The sequence below is a fragment of the Aplidium turbinatum genome, chromosome 5, assembly GCF_918807975.1.
Source record: "Aplidium turbinatum chromosome 5, kaAplTurb1.1, whole genome shotgun sequence".
NCBI lineage: Eukaryota > Metazoa > Chordata > Ascidiacea > Aplousobranchia > Polyclinidae > Aplidium > Aplidium turbinatum.
In genome coordinates, this window is record NC_137476.1 from 28,367,086 (window position 1) to 28,393,828 (window position 26,743).

A 26,743-nucleotide genomic window follows, 5' to 3' on the forward strand; every position below is an offset into this window, starting at 1 on the left:
TGATATATAGCTCAAAAGCTGCCAAAACATCATGTTTCTATCTGTCCTAAGAAGAAAGTTTGCTCTATTTACAATACAAAACGAGTTATAGCCAAAAAACTAAAATATACACACATTTTTGTTAAAATTCAGCATTTTTTCTGACAAATTGTGATCTGTCATAAGTTGTTTGAAAAAAAAATCTGATATGTTGCACAAGATATAGTAACACACTGATAATACCGAAGATTGGGCCCATAATCCAAAAATATTCACAACACAGTCCTTTTAACATCAGTCCAAAACATCATAATGAAGCACTCACATTAAGCATAATGTTAATTGCAGCAGTGCAAAAATATCACAAGTGTTTGGTGATGAACTTGAAAGAACTCATATTCATTTTGCAAAAACAAGTTGCTTTGCCTGGTGTGACATGTTAGCGACATGGCCGAGCGGAACTGCTCGTGGTTTTCAATACTGCAGCGGCAAAGCACGAGTTTGATTACGGCTGAAGGCAGATCGTGTTTGACATATATTTGGGGGGCTGGAGACTCGAAGAGTGGTAAACTCATTTCCCAGTCGCCTCCAAACTTAACGTTTTTTCATAATTTTGTTGATTTGTAATTCCTCAGTTGAAATATTTCAAGTGTGAGCTTTGCTAATCCTAAAAGGCTCTGTTTTTAAAATGACAATTCAGGCTTTCTGATGGCATGATAATCACAAAAAAAAATTGAATAGGTATGTCAATTGGATTAAAACGGCTTATTTAAAATGCATTTTTGTGTCAAATTTTTTCATCAGTTTACGAGACTTAACTTTTTGGCGAATGAGTCCATCTCGTCTTTCAAATCCTTAAACTTGTGCTGATGCTTCTGTTACGAGCTTCACATGTCGTTCCACTGTTTGATTGTGGCATGGATAAAACAAAATCAGAGGCTTCTCGCGGCATTCTTCCAACTCTGCATCGGTTAAGTGCTCAATTGCTGGAGAAAGTTGTTGATAAGGTTCAATATCAACTAACTCGTGGTACCGTAAACCGGGGCTACTTTGAACGCCAGGGTAACTTTGAACATTTTTTTTTATTTTGTTTGTTCATTGTATGTTTACCTAAAAACGTATCTTCGCTTATTTTATTTTTCTGTTTAGCAGTCAATTTGTAAATAGTGTATGGTAAACTATTTATGGAAACCCTTTCTGTTCGAAAAAAAAGAAGATTGCTGCTTTGAGACTAGTTTGCTTTCAACCTCGATTTTGAGGGAAATAATCAGTTTTGGCAAGGTAAGAATACTTCACTGTGTGTTTGAGTGGTTTTAACGCTTTTGGCCAAGACCTTTTTATCAATTGAAGGGTAAGTCATAAGCAAGTTATATCAATATGCACATCGAGTTTTTTTGTAGTAGTTTTGAAAAGCTTGAGTCATATGCTAGATGGGGTTACTTTGAACAGTATTCTGGGGTTACTTTGAACGTCAAAAGTGGATTTCGAAAATGCGGTATTCATCCTTTCGATCCGCAAAAAGTGTTGGAACGGCTTCCAGACTATGATTTGAATGAAAATGGCGATGCCAGTACCGGTACCGACACAGCTCGCAGAGTGTCAGATGCAGTTCTTGGAGTGCTCAGAATGATGTGGATGAGGACAGACCAAAGAAGAGAAGAAAGAAGATCAATACCATTCCAGGGAAAAGCATCACATGTGATGAGATAGCAGAAGCAGGTGAGCACCAGAGCACATACCGGTAACCATTCTTTTATTTCTAGAATCCTCTGTTTTGTTAGTTTTATTGCAAAGGTTAAATAACTTAATTTTATGTACCAGTACTGGTATTGGTGTCTAATATATTTCTGCTATGAAAGCACATCATTAACTTCATTCGATTTCATTGCACTGCTGTTCTGGATAAATATTTTTGCAGGCACATCTAAAAGTGCAACTGCAGTTACCGGTACGGACGGTGAAGATGAATCGGAAGGCGATGAGTCGTATGAGGACGAAAGCATAGAAGATGGTGCTTCAGAGGATGATACGGTTTCTGATGATGATATTGAAGAAAATGAAGCAGAAGAATCTAACAAAAAATATATTGCAATTGGAGAGTACATAATTGTTGAATACGAAGAGCAACAGTTTCCCGGTAAAGTGACAAGTGTTGAGAGCGAAGGAGCGGTGGTATCGACATTGACAAAGTGCAATCGAAATGGATGGAGATGGCCCCAAACCGAAGATGAGATGCTCTATGAGTGGGATGATATTGTCAAAGTACAGCCCAAAGCCATTCCTCTGAATAACAGAAATATTCTTCGATTTCCTGACTTCGAATACATGTGGGGAAAGTAGTTGCAAAACCTACGTTAATATGAACTGTTTTGAGCCATATTCCTTGTCTTCCTGTAGCATAATAATTGCTATTGCCAATTCGTGTACCAGTTTGTGTAAATATGTTCTCTTCAGTGAAATATGTTGTTTATTGTCAATATACTACGGTACCGATATCAAAAAGGCTTTTTAAAAACTTTCAATGTGTTTAAAGTAACCTCATATACAGCCAAATTTGAACAAACGTAAACAATTCACGTCTGTTCAAAGTAACCCCGTGATCGGGGTTACTTTGAACACCGACAATTTTCTAAAAAAAGCGGTTAAGATAGAGATTAAAACTGAATGTTGTTTGTGCTATTTAGAGACCTAGTTGGTCCCCCTAACATATTGCAATTTAGTGCGGATAGGTTAAGAAACCGCTGATGCACTTCATTTTGAAGTCAAAAAGCGTTCAATGTAGCCCCGGTTTACGGTATGCCTTTGCTTCCAAGTCCAACTTTGGAACACAGAACAAACGAATTGGACTGCAGTTCAATGGGTTGGAACTGCTATGACTTTCAATGTCCATAAGTGAATTTGTTTCAGCGGCATGTTTGCGAATTGCAAGCACCTTGGTCACACCCTTATTTCGTATGTCTTCATTATCATCTCCCAGCATTGCAATCAGAATATTTTCGGGCTGTGCGAAATAACCGTTTCTTGTCACCACATTCCAAGCAATTTCCCGAACGTTTTGGTCAGAAAAATTCAAAACTCGTTGAATCAAGTTGAAAAAGTTTATGGATTCATTTGTTATATGGTTGTTTAGCTTGATTTCAAACCAAGTCGGAAAATATACTTCAAGGCAAAAACGAACCAGAATCTCTAGGTTCAAAGGCGGTTCATCCACTGTCACATAATAACGTAAAGTTCTGCATCCCAAAGTTAGCCATCTTGAATGCACAACTGGTCCAACCTCCAAATAAGCCAGATCATCATCAACGTTTCCTTCAATAATTGCCCAGCAAATTTTATAAGCATAGAACTGGTCCGTACTTAAGTCATTCACAACTTCGGGTGGGAGCTTTGGAAAGGCCAAAAGTGGTGGCGAGAGCTCTTTGAATTGAGTAATTGGCCAACAGGATACAGTTCCATGTAGTTTTTTCCAATTGGACCTGCAAATGTGTCTGGGCCACTTGTAGCACCATCGAGACCTGCAAACACATGTCCCAAAGGCAACTCATTAGCTGTAGCCTATGTAGCAGACATACTGTCCATTGAAATGGCTTATTCAGCAACTCTTCCAGGCCTCGAATGCATCCGTTGTGTTTTCCTGTCATTGATACAGTGCCATCAGTACCAACAACTGCCAGTTTATTTTGCAATTCTGTACCTTGTAATGAATTGAATAGATGTTGAGCTATGGTTCTGCCCTTGCCATCTTCAGGTGAAAAGTGGGTGAGGTAATAACTCCCCGGCTCGCCAACTGCAGTATAGTGTTCTTCCAATTGAACAGATCTGTTGTGCTTTTCGTTTGGACCTTGCACAACCGTTTGTGTTGTATCTTTACGTCCATCAAAGTATAGACCATTCACTATACTGAAATTTTGTTGCTCTTCTTGCCGTAGTTCCTCCCTGCATCTTTCACATTCGGTATTATCAGTGTGTTACTATATCTTGTGCAACATATCAGGTTTTTTTTTCAAAAAACTTATGACAGATCACAATTTGTCAGAAAAAATGCTGAATTTTAACAAAAATGTGTGTATATTTTGGTTTTTTGGCTATAACTCGTTTTGTATCGTAAATAGAGCAAACTTTCTTCTTAGGACAGATAGAAACATGATGTTTTGGCAGCTTTTGAGCTATATATCATGACTCTACGACCAGTGGTTACCGAGATAGACAATTTTACCCCCTTGCGCACATAAATTGGGGGGTTGCCGGCTGGAAAATGGGGGCAACCCCTTAAAGTCAATTTTTAATGAAGTTTTAGGTCATTTGTCGGGATTTAAGAACCCCGTTTTTTTCGATTTAAACAAAAAACTTTTTTCACTCCACCCTAATGCTGATACCTTCCGCGGGCCGCAGCGATACAGCGTGGCGGCCGCCAGTTGGTGACCCCTGGTCTAGAACAGGGCTTCTCAAACTTTTTTGTTCTGCGACCCCATTTTGAAAAATATATTTCTATGCGACCCCATTTATGTATTTATTTATTTACATCAGACTCAACATGGTCCATTTTACAATCAAACATAAAATGTAGAAACAAAGCAGATACTCAACTCCGAAGAGCTGAGTTGCATTGTACCACATACAAAGATTGATAGTAACAGTCTGTTGGCATTATTTCATAAATTTATTGATTGGAAAACAAGTTACATCGTGTTACAAACTGGTATAATTTTTTTACGAATGAGAGCTTGAAAAGTTGTGGTATTGTTATCAACGAATGCAGAGGCAGGGCCCACAAAAGGGGGGGACAACCGGTGCATTGCACCGGGGCCCGGTGAGCTCAGGGGGGCCCGACAACATGTCTAAATTCACGCGCTAAAAATTTCAACAACTTTGCATAAAATATTGTTTTTATATTTGTTCCGTGTTTCGATTGGGCCCCCTCATGGGAGTGCCCTTATTTAAAACTACAGAATTTTCAATTATTTCAGTTTAGGGGGGCCCGACAAAATGTTTAAATTTGCATCGGTTCAAATTGTGCAAAGGTTGATTTATCATAAAATATTGTTTTTTATATTACAGTAGTTCCGTGTTTCAATTGGGCCCCCTCTGGAGTAGCCTATGCCCTTTTTTAAAAATACATAATTTTCAATTTTTTTAGTTCAAGGGGGCTCGTCAAAATGTTTAAATTTGCGTGCTGAAGTCGATTTTGTATAAAATATTGTTTTTTATATTAGTTTTGTATTTCGATTGGCCCATCATGGGCATTCTTTTTTAAAAAACTACAGAATTTTCAATTTTTTTAGTTCAGGGGGGCCCGACAAAATGTTTATATTTTAGCGCTAAGGTCTTGTTGATTTGGCCAGGCTAACCATCGAATCAAAACTAGCCAAAACAATTGACTTTGACACATCAGAAATTTTTCCGGTAGAAAGGCTAGAAAAGCTCCTCTAAAAAATATAGGCTTTATGTGAATAGGCTTGTTTCAGAGAGTAGATTTTATGTTATATTTCAGTGTGTGCAGGCCTTGAATTTGCAGTTTTTGTGGAGGTCCAACTGAACTGCCTCCTTTGGCTTGTTAAAAATGCAACACCAAGTCAAATTAAATCATTTGCAGATTTTCATTGTCTATTGTAAACACTTCAAGGCTACTACTGGTAAACAAGCAGTGCTAATGAGCAGGTCAGCACCATCTGCCAGAGAGATACCCTGAGACAACTTCCAAAATGTATAACTGTACATTCTTACTCTACAATTAACAATAGTTAGATCAGATGTGCATTCACTGCTTTGTAATCCTGTTGGAAGTCTAGGTGTAATCATGACAGAGACTAGCGAACATGTCCACCGGCAAGGCCTGCAATCCCTGCATAGTTGAATGTGGTGGATATGTCTGTCAAGGATTTGGAGGGCTGGATGTGTGTTTTATTGTGAATATTTCAGTGTTTATGTTTAATGCAAATATTGCAGTGTGAGTGAATATTTCAGTTTATTTCAATGTTTTAATTTCAGTGTTTGTCTGGGTGCTTTAATGTGAATATTTGGGTGTGTATGTTTTAATCAGCAGTTGATTGATCAGGGTAGGTCACAGTAATTACACAGAAGGTATTCCATGCATGTTTCTGACAAATTGTCAATTTATGACACTTAAGCAAGCAGTGACAGTTATGTGTATTGAAATATTGTTAGAGTTGCTGAGCAAGATGTTCTTACTGTCACTTTTTCAGTACGGTACAAAACTGTTCAAGTGTTTTTTTTTTGGTTACAAATTATCGAAGTAGCTATTTTTACCCACTTGTTGCCATGGTTACAATCCGGTGTTACCAGAGTTAAGATTAAAGTCAGTTAAGATAAAAACGAACTTCTCTGATCTCTGATATACAGTACAATATTTTTGAGTTTTTAGGGTTTGTTGAATCATTTTGCTATATTAATGCAAGCAAGTTTCATAAAAGCAGTGCTGGAAAATAATTTTTGTCCTTGTAGCAGGGCCAAATGGCATAACAGTCTAACAGAAATTGAAAAAAATGTTAGAAGATGAGTGAAAGATTGATATTTGAGTAAAAAATCATAGGTCTTCACTTCTGTTGAAGTACAAGTACTTTTAACTCTAGACAGAATTAGAAGTGTCCTAGTTGCAGTGCAACCTACTTTTTCCAGCACTGCAGAAAGGTGCTGATTTTCAAAAATATGTTTAGTATATCAACAAATATATATAAATTTTTGTTTTTCTTAAGTTTTTCTTTTAGTTTGTTTTCACTATTTATTTCTTAGCAGTCTTTTTTGGCCAGGCCATTCCAATCTTATTCTTGAATTTCAGGAACAGTGTCGATGTTGACTCAAACAGGCATTCTGTAGTTATGCAAGGTGTCTGTAAAGTCTCGATACATAGTATAGTGATAGATGTAGATGTACATTTACATCATTGGTAGATTGAAAATAGAAATATATTCAACTTTGTTTTCTACTGAGTACTGACCACTTGCTGTGGAAATGAAGAGAAAGTGACCTCCAATCCTGCTTAAATGCAATTTTACTTAAACAAGCAAAGAAAACCAAAGGAGTGAAAATAAAAAGCAACAGCCTATTGAGTATTGATCCAGAAATGAACTTGGTATTTCTTAATGTCATGAACCAATAGCAATGCATTCTTCATGTATTTATGAATTTAATGTTGTAAACACCACTACAATACTGCATTCTTTGTGAAATATTGGAGTGTTAAACCTAATGTATTCTTTGTATTATATTTTAAACAGATCTGATATTAAAATAGAAACACTGTTCAGAACACCATGTGTGCATTGGCCTTGTGGATTAACCCGCACCACAAATTTTGCTTGTGATTTGTGAGATCCCGCACCACAAATTTTGCTTGTGATTTGTGAGATCATGCGACATGTCGCGCTGAGGGGGCCCGGCAGCAACATCTGCACCGGGGCCCGGCAGGGCTCTTGGAGGCCCTGTGCAGAGGTGATGCTGCGTCGTCTCTGCAGATTAAACAACATTCTGCAACAATTATTGTATCCAACACGTAAGCGATTATTACTGGATGAAAGATAGTTGCACCATAGTTGACAGGCATAAAAAGGCATACAATAGGAACGAAACAACACATTTTTAACAGCAATCGAACATTTGGAAAACCTTGCTTTTAACATGTTTCCAGCACAATACAACGACCGTAATTGCCGTTTCGTGTCTTCATCATCGGATAGCAAGTCGTTAATTATTACTCCTAAATATTTCACTAGGTCTCAAAGCAGATACGTTTTTCATTTAAATATATGATCGGATTAAAGTCAAGTTTCAACATCTTGGATTTAAATAAAACACCAACAGTTTTGTTGCAATTAAAGTTTTGTTGCATTATGGTGACGTATGTGTTAAAACAAAATAAATTGACTTGACTTGACTATGGGGACATCCACGTTAATGACATTAAAACGGATCATTTTGATCATTATATTTTCTTTTTCTTTCTGACTTATCAATTGTTTTCTTTGTGCTTGCAATTGTTACCGCATGAATCTACGGAACCTAACTACTGATCCATAGTCAATTAATCTTGTAACTGCTTTAAACTTTAGTCTACATTCCTTCAGAAACTAGTTGATAAGCTACTCTGAAATCATAATGCGAGCGGTAAGGTTACTTTTGGTCAGCACATTACAGCAATGATAGCGTAACAATGCATCAATTGTTGCGATTGATTATATTTTATCGTTCGACAGTTCGCACCGACGGTTGCGGTCAATTGACATCATGGCAAGACTACAACCCACCGGCACTAGAATTTCATTACGACCCCAAAATTTCATTACGCGACCCCATTTGGGGTCGCGACCCATAGTTTGAGAAGCCCTGGTCTAGAAGAAAGAAATTTGGGTAAGCATCTGGCAACATTGGAGAGATCAGCTGTATTTTGTTATGGTGTGGCTGTGGTAAAAATACAGAGATACGCAGTTTATGCACCACAGTATACCTACTCGTTAAGACATTGTATGCTGCTTGGTCTTTTGGCATGTTTTCCGTGAATTATGTTTGATATGGAAGAAACGTTATGATATTTTTATGGTAGTGCTTGAGAAAAATGTCATCGTTTTATGAGCAGTCTTCATCCAGGAGGCCTTCCACTTTTCTCCAAAGTAATGGATTTTCTAACAAGTCAAAGTCCAGTCCCCCACTGAAAGATCAAGATCATCAAAAAACAATGAAAGTTAATTCATTCAAGTTTGATCTGTAAGTTTATGTGTTTTTTCTTTTGTATTAAAACCCTTTCTCAGTGGCATCTATGAAAAAGTCTACAAATTTAAAAGGTGCCTGTATAAAGTTTCCAGTGCCTTAAATGTGCTGACACAAGTATGACTCTAAATAGTTGATGATAGCAGCACATTTTTTAGGCACTGCTGTTAAATGTTAGCCTACGCATTATTATAAAGCAATGTCATAATCTCTGGCGCAGTGTATCTAATTTGCTTTTTGAGTCATTTACAAACTCATCATCCAAATCATCTTCTTTTAGAATATTCAGAAACCTCTCTTTCATTTTATACACTAACAATAAACGCTTAGTAAAGTAAAAATATAGCCTGCTTGTCAAACTCAAGATTTTTTTGCTCAAAGTTTACAAACAAAGTAAAACCAAATTATATGTTACAACGATGCAAGTAGCAAAAGGCATAAAAAACGTTACATAGTATGATTAGGACAAGTAGTTACTCAATTGGTGAATTTTAAAACTTATCCATTATCATGAGGTAACAAAAATTCTAAACTGGAGTCTAAGTATAGTCCCATCACTAATGCATCAATCAATGGTTTAGCCTAAACGTAGTCTATTGCTGGAAAAGGGTTAAAATAGTGAAGGTAGTGGAAGGCTTCACATCTTAAAACATGTTTATGCAGAGTGAAAGACATAGGCTACTTCAATAAGCTAGCTAATACAAGGCTGACGGTATAGTTTTTTTGCACTTATTTTAATAATAAAATAGAAGGATTAGGGCTATGCCAATGATAGTTAGTCTTTAGCAAGCATAGTTTATGTGTCAGCTGCATGATCATGTGGTGAGAGCAACTGTGTGACACTCGAAAGATGTCACTTTAACACTGCTTCATAGCACACAGCTGTGTCTTGGCAAGATCCTAAATGACATGCTGAAATATTTGGAAGCAGCCGAATGAAGACGGCATGCCCTTTTCTGGTTCCAGATATTTGCTGTCTTGCATATAATATATATGATTTACTGTATAGTAGTAGCCTATAGTATATTGTTCATATAAACACAAAATATAACAAGATTTTTATTTTATGGTACAATATATATTATTATGTGACAAATTTAGGCTTTTGGAACCTGATCTGATAAAATAAATTGTTATGTTTTATTAATGTGTGCAACTCAACATGATAATTTAACAGTTGTAGAGCCAGATGTCTTATCTACTGAGGTAATATGGCAGACATTCTATCTCACATCATCTTTTGAAATACTAAACTTGTAAATATTTCAGGCAGCTAGAGAAAGCAGCGTCATATCTTCGATATGTTGTGCTGTTTGGAGCCCCACTTGTGATCATAGCACTTTTGTTTCTTGTGGTTGTGTCAATCTATCAGACTCGCCCTTATGTCAATGCCAAGTCTTTTACTCAAACTACATGTTTGGTCGAACATTCAGAAATACATACAGACGTCAGTGCAAGCTGCAGTGCAGGAACAGATGTTTTTAAACCATGTGTAAAGGTATATTAGGATATATTTTCATTTGTGTGGAAAACTGTGATTATTTCAGTATGTCCATGGTTTTACCATTTTATGAAATCTGTTTTAATAGTCTATCATATAGAAAAAAGTTTTTGCATTGAATGTATATATAGTACTGCTATTGCTAATAGCAACAAGATTTTTCCTCAAACTGCCATTGAAAACTATTATGCTAGGATGGATTTGGTTTCACAGAAATATTAAAGTTATTTTTACTGTTTACTTGAATGCTAATTACTTATAGGCGTACTTTCTTTTTCAAAATGCCTCGATGTTTGACTACAATTTTTATTTTACTACAACAATTATTACTAAAGTGATGTTAGCTTTTCCTTTTATAATAAGATTGCTTTAATGTTTTGAAGATGTTTTTACACAACCCAGTTTTTCTTGCCTACATTTGGGATGTTTTGCGTATTAAATTTAGTTATGTATTTCAGGTGTTTGTATCATATGCAACAGGTGGTACTGAAACCTTTAAACGGTCTTTGATCATGGAAAATGAACAGACTTTGATAAATTGCAACCAGGTACTACACAAGAGTCATTGCATTAAAATAATAAGATTTTCTTATTCGAATAATATGGGGTTAAAGATACAATTGCTAAGTTTCTTCAATGAATCGCATCATTGGAAGGTGTTGTTATACTACAGTAATGATAAACACATTGTTGCAAATAGTTTAATGTACCATTTAATGTTGTTGTAGTATTTGAACAACAACATGCATGCGTTAACATTATCTTGTCCATCAAAACATGAATCAAACCCTAGCAATCAATTCCCATTTTTTTCAAATATATACTTACTTTCTTGAACCATTCTGACGGGCTCCAAATCCTCATTCGATCAATGGCTATTGCTTTTATAATCGGTATTGGTTAAGTAAGAGGGTTTGCATTTAATCAGTTGGTGGTGAGAAATTGAACGTGAAACAATTGCTAACTCAGATCACATGATTTTCTGTCACAGTAACTTGTTTTTGCTGCATTTTGTTGTTGTTGTTTTTTGATTTGGTGTCTTTGTGCAGAGCGTAAACTTTTGTTTTTAAATTACAGTGTTCATATACTTTTGGACGGCAAAATTTATTTCGCTCTGATGAAACTCCTTGTAAGAATTGGAGAGAAGATTTAAATATAAGTGAATGTGTAAATGGTTTTTTAAATAGGTGGGTACATACATACAGTAGGTAAGTAGGCTAGGAAACTAGGGATCCACTTCTTTTAGGTGCAGATAGCTAGGTGCTTGCCAAATAGGTGTGTGCGCTGTGGCGTCAGGATATTTAGGTGGGGCGCCTGGTCATTTAGGTGCTTTTTGGTGTGTTGCACCACAGACATACAAGAACGGTACTTTTACTTTAACAGATATTTAAACTTTCACAGAGAAATTCAATTCATGCTTTAATTAAGCTAATGACATTTCCCTATCTTGCTTTTCATATTGACATATTTAATAATTCAATGCGTAAATACAGTGACATACGCAAAGAGCGCGAGAGTTATATTTCACCAACAGATAGCCTAGGCTACTTTAAACCTTCGTCAGACTATAAAATGGTATTAGGCTATTCTTGATCAAAAATGTTTATTTGTATCGAATATCCCCTACCCCAGTAACAAAATCCTGCGTACGTCACTGAACGTAACCTCAATACGCGTGGTTCACTGGGCTGAGTAAGCCAATTACGTCGTCTACGTAAATCGTTATATACGAAACGTCAAGCGTGTTGTATCATATTGTTAGTTTTAAATACAAAATTTATCCAAAAGAGTTGTTGCCTAGCTGTCGCAAACGTTCGCTTTTTGTTTTTATATTGTTAAATGTAGTGTTGTTGCTGAGTTATGTCTGTTTATGGTTTAAAAGAGTTACCTCTCTACCCAAATTGGGTTATACAGTAATTAGGAAATGGGCATTTTTATAATTCGTTTTCGATTCGAAAAGCATTTCGAATACCCTCCCCTTGAGAAAATCCTATGTACGCCACTGTCTGCAGTATTGCCATCAAGCACCTAATGAAATATACTTTACTGGGAAAGCACCAAAATGAATGGGCGCCGCACCAAAATATTCTGACGCCACACTGTGCACACCTATTTGGCAGGCACCTAACTGTCTTCACATAAAAACATGCTCTGGAAACTGGAGAGTCATTTAACAATTGATCTTAGGGTGTACTAAACTCTTTCCGAATTTTTGGTTCTTTATGCATCAACAGTAATTTTTAATTTGGCAATCTTTTAAATTTTAACAGCATGATCTAAATTTGGTCCGGTCCGGAATTATTGAATGCATAGGAGTGGCAGAGAATCGTCCCCCGTTTAATGGGCACACCCACTTTATGAGCCAAAATCGTCCGGTCCCGAGGTGGGCTTAGCGGGGACTACTGTGCTCATTTGCTGAAGAAGTGATTTGTTTTAAAGTCTCTATGTGAATTAACCTTAGGATTTTTTGCTCATATTGACTTGCTTGACATATGCTCATATCAATTGACTTGACTTATATCATCAGCGTCTCCATTCATAACAAGCTTTCTTTTTCAGTTATGGCAAACAGAATGCTTCCTACAATTGCTACTTCAATCCTTTGAACCATAGTCAAGTGATTAGAAATCTTGAACTCGATCTGAATGCAATTTTGCACAGCTATGCTTGGCCTATATCGAGTTGCTTGTTGTATCTTCTCGTCTGTGCTTTCGTCTCATACAGCGACAAGCAAAAGAAGTTAGTCGATATTTTCGTTTTAATGAAACAACTGACCAATTGACCCCGTATAGTCTTTAACATAGTTGAAGGTTCTTCTTGACAACAGAATTACTCTAGTTAACTACGTCAGAGAAGTTGTGAACGTGGTGTGAGGAAACATTCTCGAGAGCAATTCACCATATATTTGACAAGGAAATATAATGCCCACTTTCCTGAAAAGTTGAACAATGAACATGCATTACCAATTGCTATACCTGCGATAATAAAGAATGGGCACATGGCGTGACATCATTCTATAAAAACCTGGTTCTGGAAAGGGTAGAAATATGTACTGTATTTTTTTTAAAACCCTCATAGATTTTCTTTACCCATTGTTTGTAATAAACTCACAAAACAGCAAATAATCTTAAGACTTTCGCTGTAAATTTTCAATTTCAAATTATTATCCTTTGCTTTCCTATCATGTTCGATATCAGAGCTTCTATCTTTGTAGGTTTCGAAGGAAGATTATTTTGAGCAAAATGCGTCGTGAAGTTCGCCTGACTGCGGAGAGAAGAAAGACACAACTCGGCCAAAGTCTGGGCGTGGTGCCAACGAGTGAATGGAAGAACAAAAGTAAGTTAAATGGTTTTTACCGTGACTGAAACAGCCATCCCCCACTTAAACTAGTTGATTTTTTTCCATTGCACTGATATGTATGTTATTGAAAGATAAAAGACGGTCCCATAGTCCGTCAGTTACGAATCCTCTGGAAATCTCATAAGCTCTCATTGTACTGAGAGAAGCAGGGGCGTTGACAGGGGGGTCTAGGTGGTACTTTTGGACCCGGGCCCGGAATATTTAAGGGGCCCGGATTTAAAAGATTTGCCGCGACTTCAAACATTATTAAGATCTTAATATAATCAGATCTAAAGGAATTGCAATCAGAGGTTAAAACAGCCCCTTCAGCCGTCATATAGTAAAGTACCGGCCCTCTTCTGGGCATAGGCGCCGGGTTTGAAAATCGTCGGGGGGGCAAACTTTCTAGCCAACTGATTGCTTACATTCAAAATGCTGATGTTTGTTTGTCAGCATTGATGTTTTTTGCGTCTATATGCCATTGTATATCGCCAAGCTTTATAATGTAGGCTCAGGCCTCGAAATTCACGGCGAATATCGGACATGGCCGCCGTCACAGTATGTGATGTCCGCGGGAAGTACCATCTAGATCGGTCATATTTGTCCGCCGAGAAATAACACAGGAACTAGCGATACAAATCGTCATTGCATAGCACGAACAATTGTTGCTATGATATAATTTCCAGCGCATTCTAGCGCGCATCTAGAAAATGTGAATATTGTATCCCTTAACTTCCATTCAAGGAGGAAAACTTTCGATTTTTACATTGCTTCAACGATTGATGACATTGAATCAGCGTAACAAAGGTGAATCCTTCGCTAAGAATCGATAGGAGTACAGGTACTTCTCTACACTAATCACGCGCAATTTAGTTCAAGTTTACGTCACAATGTCTGGCTTTGATCTCCGAGTAATAGTGATACGGCAAGGTTGGTTACTAAATTAGATTATACGAGTAGGCTATTACAGCAAGATGCAACAAAATTTGGTAAGTTTTGGTATTACAGTAAGAAAGAAAAGACCCAAGAAAAATTCACTTTCGCTCACATGACACGCAAAAATACACCAGCTCGGTGGCTTAGTGGTTAGTGCGCCCGCCTCTGAAGCGGTAGGCATGGGTTCGATACCTTGTCGGGTCATACCAATAACTTTTTAAAAATGGTACTGAATCTAATTTCTGCTTGGCACTGAGCCATGGAGTGGATTCGGGTAATAATGTACTCAGTTGCGCCTCTATACGGCTGCATTGACACTGTCTGCTTTGTAAAGCGCTGTGGAGCAACGCATTCTGCGATGGATACAGCGCTATATAAAAACTAACATTATTATTATTAAAGAAAAAAGCCTGTGAAACTTTGCACAGCAGAAAACAGTAGCGTTAGTGTAGAAATTTTCCGACTCCTGCCCAGAGCATTGTGACGCAATAAACCACACGACCTCGTTCGGTGGAAGTTAATCAGTGTTGTGACGTATTGACCAGCTATACACGGCGCTTTGAATCTTCAAGCGCAAGTCGTTGGTCTGATGAAAGCCTTTCAGAGTGACTTTACTGAATTTTTAAAAAGCCTTCTAAAACCGTATGATAGTTATAGTTCTGAAATGGCGAAGAATTGTCATCAAGATAAAGTGATTAAGCATGACGATCGACGGCTAAAACTGGTGTGTCAGCCGTGAGACTTAATTTGTCCGCCGAGATAGCTGCTCAGACCGGACACGTTTGTCCGCCGTCAAAAAAACGAATTTCGAGGCCTGTAGGCTACTTCGAATTATATGCTGGTCACTTTGAATTTTAGCTCTTAATACGCTTAGATACTAAACTGAGCAAACAGCAACCCATACCTCGTTATTGACACTCCCAAGAAAAAACAAAGCAAAAGAAATCAAGAAAAACGTTTCTCAATCATTGTTACTATGCTTCAACCGCACCATGCTGGCGTTTATCAGCTACCGTACTTTTGTTTCTTTTGTTATCTTAGGAGCAGCGCTCTTGTTGCAACAAGTAGATCTTTTAATTGAGATCGATCCGCAATGAAGGTCAAACTAACGCAAATCTGAACTTAGAAACATTTCATTTAGGATTTTTTTAAATAATTTGCGGGGGGGCAGCCACCCCGAGCTAAATTCACGGGGGGGTGCCGCCCCCCCGAAGTCGGCGCCTATGCTTCTGGGTACCGGGTCCACTTCAGCTCTGTGGTGCTAATATAGCCACTTCAGCCACCAAACAGTAAAATAAGAATTTAGTTTAGTCTAGTACTGTATAGTGATTTCCCTAACCACGAATATTTCTCTAACCACGAATAATATTAACCCAAAACACGAATTTCAAAATATACAAGCTAATGTTTGTTCAAACTCAAAAACTGAAATGGCACAGGTAAGAAGATTGCTATCCCTATTTCTGGACTAAAAATTAGACCAAAACCGCTTTTCAGATTGCATCAATCACCGAGGCCCAAAAACCTTTCCCAAATCAAATTGAAAACTTTCTGACCATCTGCAATAACTTTGCTGTAAATTCTCTTCTGGTGAGCCTAAAATGACCAGTGAAACATCAATGAAATCGGGAAGTAATAATCTAGCGCCATGTGACAAATAAAAGTTCAAAAAAACAATCGCTAAATAGAGATAGTAAGTTTTGCGGTTAGGGTAATTTTAAGTTTGCTCAAGATCTATTAAACAACCATGATTTTGGCATATCAGGTTTGATCTATTCCTCTTAATTTTTTACTTTGAACGGCATGTGTCATACCCATTTTAAGAGCAACATTTATATTCATAACATTGTCGATGAAAGGGGCCCGAAAATAGATTGGTACCGGGCCCGAGAAATCCTGTCAACGGCCCTGGAGAGAAGACAAGCCTTCCGCACTAACGAGAGTGGGGTGACTAGTCCTTTCTCTCGGCCGCCTTTCCTTCAGCAAATACACCCACCCGACTTATTTATTATACTGTAAATTATATATTATCGCGAAGGTGGGAATTACGTTTAACTTAATTATAAACAGATAAAACCAAGCAACCACACGGCATTCAACATAATATATTAAACTGAACATAAACTATAAACTACGAACGTTTTCGGCCATACACATGTTAGCCCTTTTCAAGTAACGAAAACATAACTGATTTTACATCTACATTGAAATAAACAACTGATCTACACAATAAATTGAAAACGAAATGCATAAGAATGAAACGGCAAAGCAAAGGAGAAGGCACATCACATGGCGGTTAATTCCGCGAGGCAAACACGCATCATAATATGATGAATTAAGAAAAGACGTTAAGCAAATAAGAAGCACCTGCGAGTTATTTGTTCGTTACTTGAAAAGGGCTAACATGTGTTTGGCCCAAAACGTTCGTAGTTGATAGTTTATGTTCACTTTAATGTATTATGTTAAACGCCGTGTGGTTGCTTGGTTTTATCTGTTTATGGTTAAAGAAAGTCACCTCTTTACCAAAATTGTATTTAACTTAATTCTAATGCAACTATCTCTTTGTCAACAGTCGTTCAAGTGATTACCATCCAAGTAGTAATGACATGTCAACTGATGTACTTGGCAACAAACTGTCATATTAGCCTACTTCATTCAACATAGTTGTTACTTTTCGCCATGTTGCATCTTTGTGAGAGTCTTCATCTTATCTTGGTTGTCGCAACAGATAACTTTCATCTTGTTTAATAAATATATACAGATTAGCGCTATAACTTTTTGCGTTTGTTCCGTTCAGTCGGGTATATTGTGCGACGTGCGTGCACCAGAACCTTTTAGGAGTGTAGGCTGCACTTGCATATTATCAGAACTTTGTTCTCCAAATTTTGTATGGGCGGCATGGATTGATGAAAATGTAAAACTAACGTTGTTTTTTTATGTTGTTGTAGCCAAATTCGATGGATTGAGTCACTTCACTTTCTTAAGAAATCTGTTTTAAATGCGTTGTAATTGTTTCAAATCTGAATTTTATTCTCAAAAACAAACTAAAAAGACCTGGTTGTAAATTGTTGATTGCTTAACTTGTAGTCACAGCGAATCCTTGGAGCATAATGCAAAGTATCGAATCAACATGTTTTGACTGGCTGTCGGCTGCATAGCCGAGTGGTGAGAGCCACGGAACGGCAATCGAAAGAGAGAGACTGGCACGACTTGCTTGTGTTTCTAAAAATAAGATGTTGTTTTATAGCCTACAATCTTATGATTTGAATATTTCTATGTAAGATTCCATTAGCAACTTTTGTAAAGGTACGGCGAAGAAGAACAGTTTAAGAAGATTCAGTCTAACGATTGAAACCACCGACCACACCATAATGAGCTCTCCTACGATGGCAATAACAGGTTTGTTGCAGATTTTTGCGTTCACGAATGACTTTAGCTATGAATTTATGGAAGATTTTCTGAAAGTTAAAAATCTAACCAGCCTGAATTATTTTCCCATGGCTAGGCCTAATGTGTGCAGCAGAATTTCTGCAAGTAGTCTATATCTGGAATTGTAAAGTTTGGTTTTGAGTCTTTATGCTCGGACTGACAAAGCCTTGTAGATTGGTTATTCCTGGTAGTTTCGCATACATGTAGAGGCTGTTGACGCAGGGCCGGTTACCGAGATTGACAGAGTGAAGTTTTCCAATTGTTGCCAGGGAATTATTCCATCCATACTCCATAGGTGCCGCTGAATTGAGAGCAGTCTTTAGAATGCGTTGCTCAAGCGCACACCTCGAGAGTCGAATTAACGCCGCTTGATCTTGAATCTTCTTTATTCACGAAGTCACGCGCTAACCAACTGGGCAACTTTAATTTGGATAAAATAATTTTGTGCTTACAACTTAAGTATAACCAAAATTTGACAGCTTGCCTAGACTGTGTAGTTGTTTACCTTTGTTTTATATCGTACGGCCAGATTTATTACAATGGTTGCATTTTGTATCAGCAATTTTAAACTAGCCTATTGCTTGCCAAATGATGGGATAGTGCCATTGAGTTATGATAATTTGAGATACTAGGTTTGTAATGTTACGACAGGAGTTCTGCTTATCATGGTTATTTTGAGCATAATACTACTGTGATCTACATTCTACAATATATTGGTCACAGACCACAACAATAGAAACCGTTTTTGTTCCCTATGATTTTCCTGTATCAAAAATATCCCTAATTCACTCGAAGTGCTGATATAAATTTTCAACTGCTTTGCGGTTTTTGATCATAGAAGAAACGGAGGATGAACCGTACGTCGACATGCGCCATCTTGATTTGGCGGTCACCGAGCAAAATATCGACGATCTCGCCACCACGTTCGCTTATTACGCTTCTGCCAGTCCCGGCTTGGACGCGACGCGAAAAAGTTCCCGAAAACGGAGCGAAAACTTGTACTCGACTCTCCCGGTGTCTATGCGGTCTCGTAAGTCGGCTCGATCGGTCAGGGCATGCACCCTGTCCGCCGGGGATTACTTGAATGACGTTTTCGAAAGCGGATATTCCCCAACTACGCCAATCGATGCGGTTTCCATAACGACGAGCACGATGCTCTCAGAACAAGACATCGATGTCCTCTATACTGCGGTTCATAAACGACGTTATGAAACAGCGAAATCGGAAACGACTGTTTGAGCCATCAAATAAGTTGTTTCTTTGTGGTCAATGACTTTTGCTGCATTTTCGTATTTTTCATTTAATGCTGGTGTTTGTATGTGTGCTAGTAGACGTAGAGAACTGTCGTACTTACCTTATGTACAGTACAGTGTAAGGCGCTTATATAATATAATAGCCTACTGCTGTCATCATTTTCATTCATATTGCTGAGCTCACTCGCGGTGGCAAGATATGGTTTACTCAAGTGTTCTCACCACATGATTGTAGAAGAGCTTCACTCGTGAAAACTGTTTTTATGTTGCGATATTTTTCAATGAAATTGTGTATCTATTTTACTGTGATTTCATTCTTCCTATCTGACGCGGTGAAAAAGCTGCCTTTGCTATGTGGAGAGGTGCCGTCTTAAACACATTGTTGTACTGTATTACACTGTCGTTGTGGTACGATGTCGGAGTGTCGCAATAATTGTTTATTGAATGCACATTAAATAGTTGGTACTGTTGTGCTGGCTATTGGCTCAAGTCGCTGGTGAAGTGCGCAGGTATAACTAAGGCTTGCCCTTACTCGAAGCTGCGTGACGAACCTCGTAGAATTGTAGTACAAAACATGGCGAATTCGAAATATAAATTTTGTTCACACAAGTTTTCGTAAGTTTCAAAGCAGACATTTTTGAGTCCATCATATCTGAACCTGAAACCATTAAAAAAAATAGAATAAAACACTTCAAATTTTTGTTGGTAACTGGTAATGATTGCGTAAAATTATTTTTACATCTTCTCCTTTTACAAAAAATGTTATTTTCTATGCTTTGAGACACTTGTTCCAAGCCCATTCAAAGATTGATTGAACAAGTCGCGGCCGCCAAAGAAAGATATTCTAAACCAGTTTATACGACAATTTAGAATTATATCGCCGGGAGTCTGCATAGCATCGATATTTGAAACTTCGCTAGCAAAACCGGGAGCCTTCCGACGCGTCGAGTCTATAATAAAAGTAACAAAAAATAAATTTAGTATGTCAAGTTGTCAACGGCTAAAAAACTCTTCAGTTCTTCTGCAAAGTCTGTATCACTTTCATCGCTTGCCACATTCTGATTGGCTACCATTGTCACGTGACTTTCCTGATTTGGCGGAGCGTCAAAAGAGCGGAGACGTAAATCTTCCTCTTCAACTGATCCATCAGTTGTTATCAGACTGCAATTTCTTCCGCTTCGTCGGCTTCCTCATCTTCATCACTTACAACGTACGTTTTCTTCCTTGTCTCTCCTTCGTCTTCACGCCTCCTTTTGGCTCCTGCGAGCAAGAACAGTGTCGTCATGAGCAAGCAGCTACATCAAGACACAGACGCCAGGCGTTCCAAAGTAAATTTAAATCAGTTGAAAAAAAATCCCTCCGACTCCACAGCTCTGATAAGTACGGAAGTTCTGAGTCTGACACGAAATCAGCGAACTATTTACTACTGGGAGCTACTCAATGATCATACGACGCCGTTTCTACTTTTCTTCACCCCCAACAAGTTATGACTTTGAGTGCTCTCGTTAACATACTTAATGCGACATGATAGTTTTGACACCGACCTGAGAATATCACATGATGATTTGAATAGCTTCTTCGAAGGTTAAAGGAAGTAAACGAGTAGAAACTTCGGCAAACGTGATTTTGTTAAAATGTCACATGATCGCTACGTATGGGGCTACTTACCCATGGTGACGTCATCGTCGTCATCATCATCGTCGGAACTGAGGCGTTTGGCGTTGATGAGCCTTTTCTCGCCTTCGGACTCGGAGTCTGTCGAGTAAATGTGGTTCCTGTCGCGTTTATGACCCGATGAACCTGATAGAACACAATTATTGAAAAAAACATTGCCAACATTGACTTAATATCAACTTGTACCACTAGCTTCGAACTACATGGTGTCAAACAGTTCACTTTGTGCTGGAACAAGGTGCATTATGCAAGAAATAACACAGTCGCAATTTACTTTGAGACCTTTCAGTTCCTCAAATGCAGTAAAGTTGTATTTTACAATATAAAGTTATGAATTGATGATGCTACAGAGTGAAAAAATGTAAGTGTCAATGCAGAAAAACTAGACAAACTCATGATTGGAAAGATGTCCTTGAAGTATGCCCTTGCTGGCAAATAAACAAAATTTATAAAGAATACGAAGTTTGACAAGTGCAGACTGCAGAGTAAAGGTGGTAAACCGATAGAACAGGTTTTGTTTAATTTTGAAACGACTTGAAAAACACAGTACAGCAGAAGTTAGATAACTGAAACAAAAAATTCAATTGCTGGTGCATTTCGTCTTCCAACTTCGCACCCAACGCTCACTGAACGAAATCTTGAACTTACTCTACGCAATACTTCAAAACACATAGCGACGGCTTGCAAACCTGAACCAGTCTTGAAACGATTTTTGATCAAGGACACGCTGACGCCCTCATCATCGTCATCATTGGTCGTCCCGTCGTCATAGCGACTCTCCAAGTAATTCGCCGTCAGTCCTCTCGCGTGGGACTTCTCTCGGATGCGACGCTTTTGGGCCTCCCGACGGACGTGGGCCTTCAGCTCTTCTTCCTCCTCTTTCATGAGAGCCGCCTTTCGCGACTCCGGATCTCTACTGGCAATTGGGAGCACGCGGACCTATAGAAATTGAATAAAATACGTTTATTTTTTTTTTTTTCAGGAAAAGTCTCGTAATGCCACTAACAGGTTTCAACATGTCGTTATATCCTGAGATTCGGTGTCAACTGGCAAGATTCTGTGGAACGATCCCAGAAATGACAAAAGCTTTTCCACCCAGACAGTTTAAACGTTGTACAATCCACGTAACATTATCATAAGTTAGACTTCCGTTTCAACGGCTGCAACAGATCAGCATTATATGGGTTTGGATCGTTTCGTTTATTCTGGGTTACTATTTTTACAGTTTTCAAAGCAAATGTGGACAAACAATTTCAAGAATCCTCTCAACATGACCAAAAAATTTTAGGCCAATGCAGCAGGTCTAAAAATGTTATTCGTGGCTTTAGTTATCACACAAGCACGTAAAATAACGTTTAACACTGAAAAAATACGTTACAATCAAGATGAACTAAGAAGCGCACAAATTGAATAAAACCAAACAACGTTATAAGCGAACAACCTTCTGTTGATTCTGGTTGTGTCGCATAGCCAGCCTGTTAGTCATCTTCTTATGAGTTGCTGACTTTGTGCTGTGAGGTCTGAAGGTTAGTTTAGTTTTAAAAATGGCCTGTCCTTGCAGCCCAGTGCCTTGGCGGATGAATAAATGGTTGTGATCCCCCTGAAAAAATGAGGGTGCATTCACGATTTCTCGTTGGAGAACGATAAGACGAAATCGTAACTGTCAACCACTGTTTTTTAAAGCATAATATTGTTTCATAACAGCTTTGTTTCTAACTGCAGTACTGAGTGCACTAGGTCTCATGTTGTTTACTGAAGACATCGGCACCACCACATTGTTACTTTGTGACTTTCCAGAGAACTTTTCACTCAAAAGAAACAAAAATTTGGCATGTAGGCTGCTCTCAGGACCTGCCCGAATGAAGTGGTGCCTCACACGGACACAATCTTACGTTTTAGACGCAGTTAAAACACAAAGAATACCAATGATATCTCCGCAACGTCTGCTGGCTCTGATTAAGTTTGTTGATGAAAATTGTTGAGTTGCAATAACAGCGATACGTTAAATGAAGTGCAATACCTGCAAAGACATCTGATGGACGTCAAAAATTTCCGATCCGAGGAAGAGCGAGATGCTGCCATCGGACCACTTTACGACTCTCGCGTTTGATTCGGTTAACTCAATGCCATTTTCATCGACGTATTTCTTCCAGCGAATCGTGTTTTCAACCTGGAAAAGAAACAACAAATTATATTTTTGGTTGATTCAAGACTAGAGCGACTTCATCGCCTATGAAAAGCCACAGATAGACCTAGAAAATTGAATTATTCAGCTAAGCTGGCCGGAGATTTTGGATCACATACGAAATCTTTTTTACATGTGCTAGCTGAAGATGCTATTGCTATAGCGAAATCGATTCTAAATAAATTACACTAACAGGTTAGATTGTTGTGCAAATGCCAGCGTTTGATGAATGCAAAATAGCAGAAATCTAAAGCTTTAACTACTCTGCAGACTAAAAATACAAAACTACTATTAATGTAATACTGTAGTCTAAGTCACCTTCCATTGTTTCTACCAGGTTATGCGTATGAAAGCTAGCAAGAACGCAAAGTTTGTTCTTGGGTTCTCACTTCTCAGACTTACTTTTTTACAATTATCGTTTTTGTTTTTAAATAAATGATTTTAATTCTGGGTTGTTTTTAACTTTTAAGCGAGTTTGATACAGCAGAGCAACTCTTTGTTTCTATCCAGGGTTCTCCACGTGGTAAGCAACAACAAAATTGTTCAAGATGGTCAAGACGGCATTGAAAAACCTCATCCAGTCAAACACTCACTTTTAGCTTCAGTCTTGTTCTTCCCTCTTCATCCAATAGCTCATCTTCTTCAATTTCATCTTCATAGACGGCAGGATCAAAGGGTCTTGTCTCTGCACTGATGAAGTTAGGAAACCTCACAAAGTGAATGGATGATCCAAGATCAGTCGTGATCTTTGGGATCTCAACTTCAATCCTGGTCTCCTGTATAGCAAAGAAAGTGCAATATGTTAACTTCTTCCCATCCCACAGTAAATCAGGAGTCAAAAGATACAGGAAGCATTTACTAAAAGCGCTTCAAAACCTTGATGAGCATGAACTCTGGTGTGCTTTATGTTAAATTAGCGAAGTGTTAAAAAGCCAGAATTTGCAACACTTCACCAGAATATGTCTGAAGGCTGTCGAAAACCATACGTTTGATAATAAGAACAGCCAGGTAATCTTAAAGCTTCGTACAACTTGGCAGTTAGGTACCTTTTTTACGCAATCAATACCATATCATACCATTGTCTCTTTTTCGGGTTCTTCTGGAGGAGCTTGATTGCTTTCGTCCTCTTCCTCATCATCAGTGACTAAATGTCGTACAACCTTCTCTTCATCATCGGCTGAATCTTATAATGAATTTGCAAAGTAACAATGTTAAACTTCATTACATAACCTGTCGCATAAAAGGGATATTGCAAAGATAACAGAATTAGAGTTTTTCTTTTTCGTAAAGTTAGGTTTCGGTCAATTCACTCACCAGCAACTGCAGGTTCTTTCTCATCATCTGAAGAAGATATGTCATCTGCATCCCCAAAGAGATTGTCCACCTTGCCCTCTGCAACAGCAAAGGATTCTGTTGTACTGTATGTCACAAAGAGTGATTCTGGTATTTTGCAGCAGCCTCACAAAGGGCTTAAGGTAAATTTATTTAGTTTTATAAGTTTATAATGATAACTGTTCGCATTGGAAGCCATAAGTACAAGCCAACTGTGTACAGTGATAAAAAATAAGTGATGTTTTAACATCAGAGAAGTTAACAAGAGATGATAGTTCATCAGGCAGCAATGCGCAATTGCACATTGTACAATAGTGTTATGCTTTTGCTGCAGGAGTGGTGTGAAAACATAATAACATCACTTTTGCATATAAAAAAATAGAGCTTTAACAAAACTTTCTGGTATTTAACCAAAATTGCCCAGCTCTGCCAATGTAAAAATGGCAATTATTATACAAAAATGGTTCAACTAGCGGCAAGTGTAATTGAATTGAGCACATGGACTTCAAGAACAGCCCTCGATTCAGCGAGACTTGGTTATTGAAATAATTCATATAGTAATCTACAGATTGAATCTTTATAGTCAACCTCAGAGACTACACCTGCACCAGCGGCTTGTAAACTTGCACAGCCATGCAAAATTGTCAACCCTGGTCTTCAAAAGTTCTACGACTGAAAGAATAAATGTTTTTTTACAAACCTTGTCCTTCTTCATCGGAAGATGAAAGATGGAGAGCATTGGGCTGATTCTTCCTTCCGATTTCGCTTTCATCACTGTCGCTTGCTTCACTGTGCTTTGCTGGAGAAAAATTTGGTTCATTAGGCTATGTTCTTGATTTTGTAGTCGCACACATATTTATTGATTTCATTAAAAGGGAAAGGAAATAAATTAGAATTTTATGATGTTGTTATCAAAAATATGTGATAAACCAATTAATTGTAAACCATAAAATCGTGAAGTTAAGCAGACTTAGGGAATGAATGCCACAAACTAACTTGAAAACAGGCAGCTAACAACAACATCAACAAAAGTAGCTGACAATGTTATCAGAGAGCATTAAAAAATTGTAACTTGATTATCCCATTGCAAATAGCGGAATGGCCCGTTTCAGTGAGTCCGATTCGGTGAGTCTGATCCCTTAACGGAGGATTTTTTCAATTTTTTTTCTTAATTATTGGGTACCGTAGCCTAATTATCATTGCCGTTTTAGGGTTAGGGGTTAGAGGTTAGGAACTCACCGAATCGGGCTCACCGAATAGTAGCAGACCCTGCAAATAGTACGGAATGGCCCGATTCGGTGAGTCCGATTTGGTGAGTTCCCTATTCGGTGAGTTTTTTTTTTAAATTATTGCGCGCCGTAGCCTAATTATCATTGCCGTTATAGGGTTAGGGGATAGGGGGTTGGGGGTTTTGGGTTTTTTGGGGAGTTTTGGTTTTTTTTGGGGGTTTGGGTTTTGGGGTTTTAATTAGGCTACGGTACCCGATAATTTTCAAAAAAAATTCAAAAAAATCACCGAATAGGGCTCTCACCGAAAAAGGCTCTCACCGAATTGGACTCACCGAATCGGACTCACCGAATAGTAGCAGACCCCAAATAGTATCACTAAATAAAGCACTAATGTTCAAAAAAAGTTGGTTAAATACTCTACTGCAGCAGTTTTAAATATAGTTGCAAAATTAGAATACAAGATTACCTTCATTCATGTGATCATCATTATCATCAGGGCTTTCATGAACTTCATTTTCGTTTTCTTCACCACTTTCAGCTTCTTGAAGGTCACTTCTAGCTATGTCCGAATCATCATCATCTTCCTGCATCTGTTGAGATTGATCATGATCTTCATCAGATTCTTCAATTTGATGAGAGTCTTCCTGGTCTGAATCTTCTGGAGCGTGCGGGATATCTTCTTCATTGGAATCAGCATACTGCGGCGCATCTTCTTCTTGGTCGTCATCTGATTCCACATCGACGTGGTGGCTTTCCATTTCTGCTAGTTCGGCATCTTCATGATGATTTTCCATTTCTTCTTGTTCTGATTCTGCATCTTCATGGTGACTTTCATCCTCTTCTTCACCAGAATCTGCATATTCCTGCTGATTCTCATGATGTTCTTCACCTTCAGAATCCTCCTTTTCTTGAACATCCGCATCACCATATGAAGCTTCTTCTTCACTGCCACTAGCCCATTTTTGCTCCGACTCATTTCCATCACTATGATCTCCTACAGAGTTAGCTTCCTCATCAGAAGAGGAGGCTGGAGGAGCATCATCATGTTGCTCTTCATCTGAGCTACTGTCATCAGAACCAAACAAATTTTCTTGATTCATAGTGTTTGCTTTCTAACAAAAAAATTTGTCATCAAAACGTTTGTAACACAAATAAACTGCAAAAT

The 26,743-nt window shown here is 38.1% G+C and overlaps 2 protein-coding genes across 5 annotated transcripts; one reads left to right on the forward strand and one right to left on the reverse strand.

Moving 5' to 3' along the window:
• Window positions 1–1,072: 1,072 nt before the first annotated feature.
• On the forward strand, window positions 1,073–19,629 carry LOC145770468 (uncharacterized). 3 transcript variants are annotated; one of them, XM_082582129.1, is made up of 9 exons: window positions 1,073–1,330; window positions 8,581–8,697; window positions 9,970–10,198; window positions 10,660–10,749; window positions 11,279–11,388; window positions 12,761–12,940; window positions 13,416–13,537; window positions 17,783–17,875; window positions 18,744–19,629. In XM_082582129.1, exons 2-9 carry the CDS (start codon window positions 8,669–8,671, stop codon window positions 19,142–19,144), a joined length of 1,254 nt encoding a protein of 417 aa, XP_082438255.1. In that variant the 5' UTR covers window positions 1,073–1,330; window positions 8,581–8,668; the 3' UTR covers window positions 19,145–19,629. The 3 variants fall into 3 exon arrangements, with proteins under 3 accessions (XP_082438255.1, XP_082438253.1, XP_082438254.1); XM_082582128.1 differs by lacking the exon at window positions 1,073–1,330 and adding an exon at window positions 6,255–8,343; XM_082582127.1 differs by lacking the exon at window positions 1,073–1,330 and having other exon boundaries at window positions 5,328–8,697.
• A 106-nt stretch (window positions 19,630–19,735) lies between these two features.
• Window positions 19,736–26,729, reverse strand: LOC145770467 (uncharacterized). 2 transcript variants are annotated; one of them, XM_082582126.1, is made up of 11 exons: window positions 26,045–26,729; window positions 25,050–25,148; window positions 24,332–24,409; window positions 24,094–24,200; window positions 23,611–23,793; window positions 22,853–23,002; window positions 22,274–22,432; window positions 21,528–21,771; window positions 21,225–21,243; window positions 20,827–20,933; window positions 19,736–20,418 (listed from the first exon to the last, which is right to left on the reverse strand). In XM_082582126.1, exons 1-11 carry the CDS (start codon window positions 26,676–26,678, stop codon window positions 20,315–20,317), a joined length of 1,884 nt encoding a protein of 627 aa, XP_082438252.1. In that variant the 5' UTR covers window positions 26,679–26,729; the 3' UTR covers window positions 19,736–20,314. The 2 variants fall into 2 exon arrangements, with proteins under 2 accessions (XP_082438252.1, XP_082438251.1); XM_082582125.1 differs by lacking the exon at window positions 21,225–21,243 and having other exon boundaries at window positions 20,827–20,958; window positions 21,522–21,771.
• Between the last annotated feature and the right edge of the window lie 14 nt (window positions 26,730–26,743).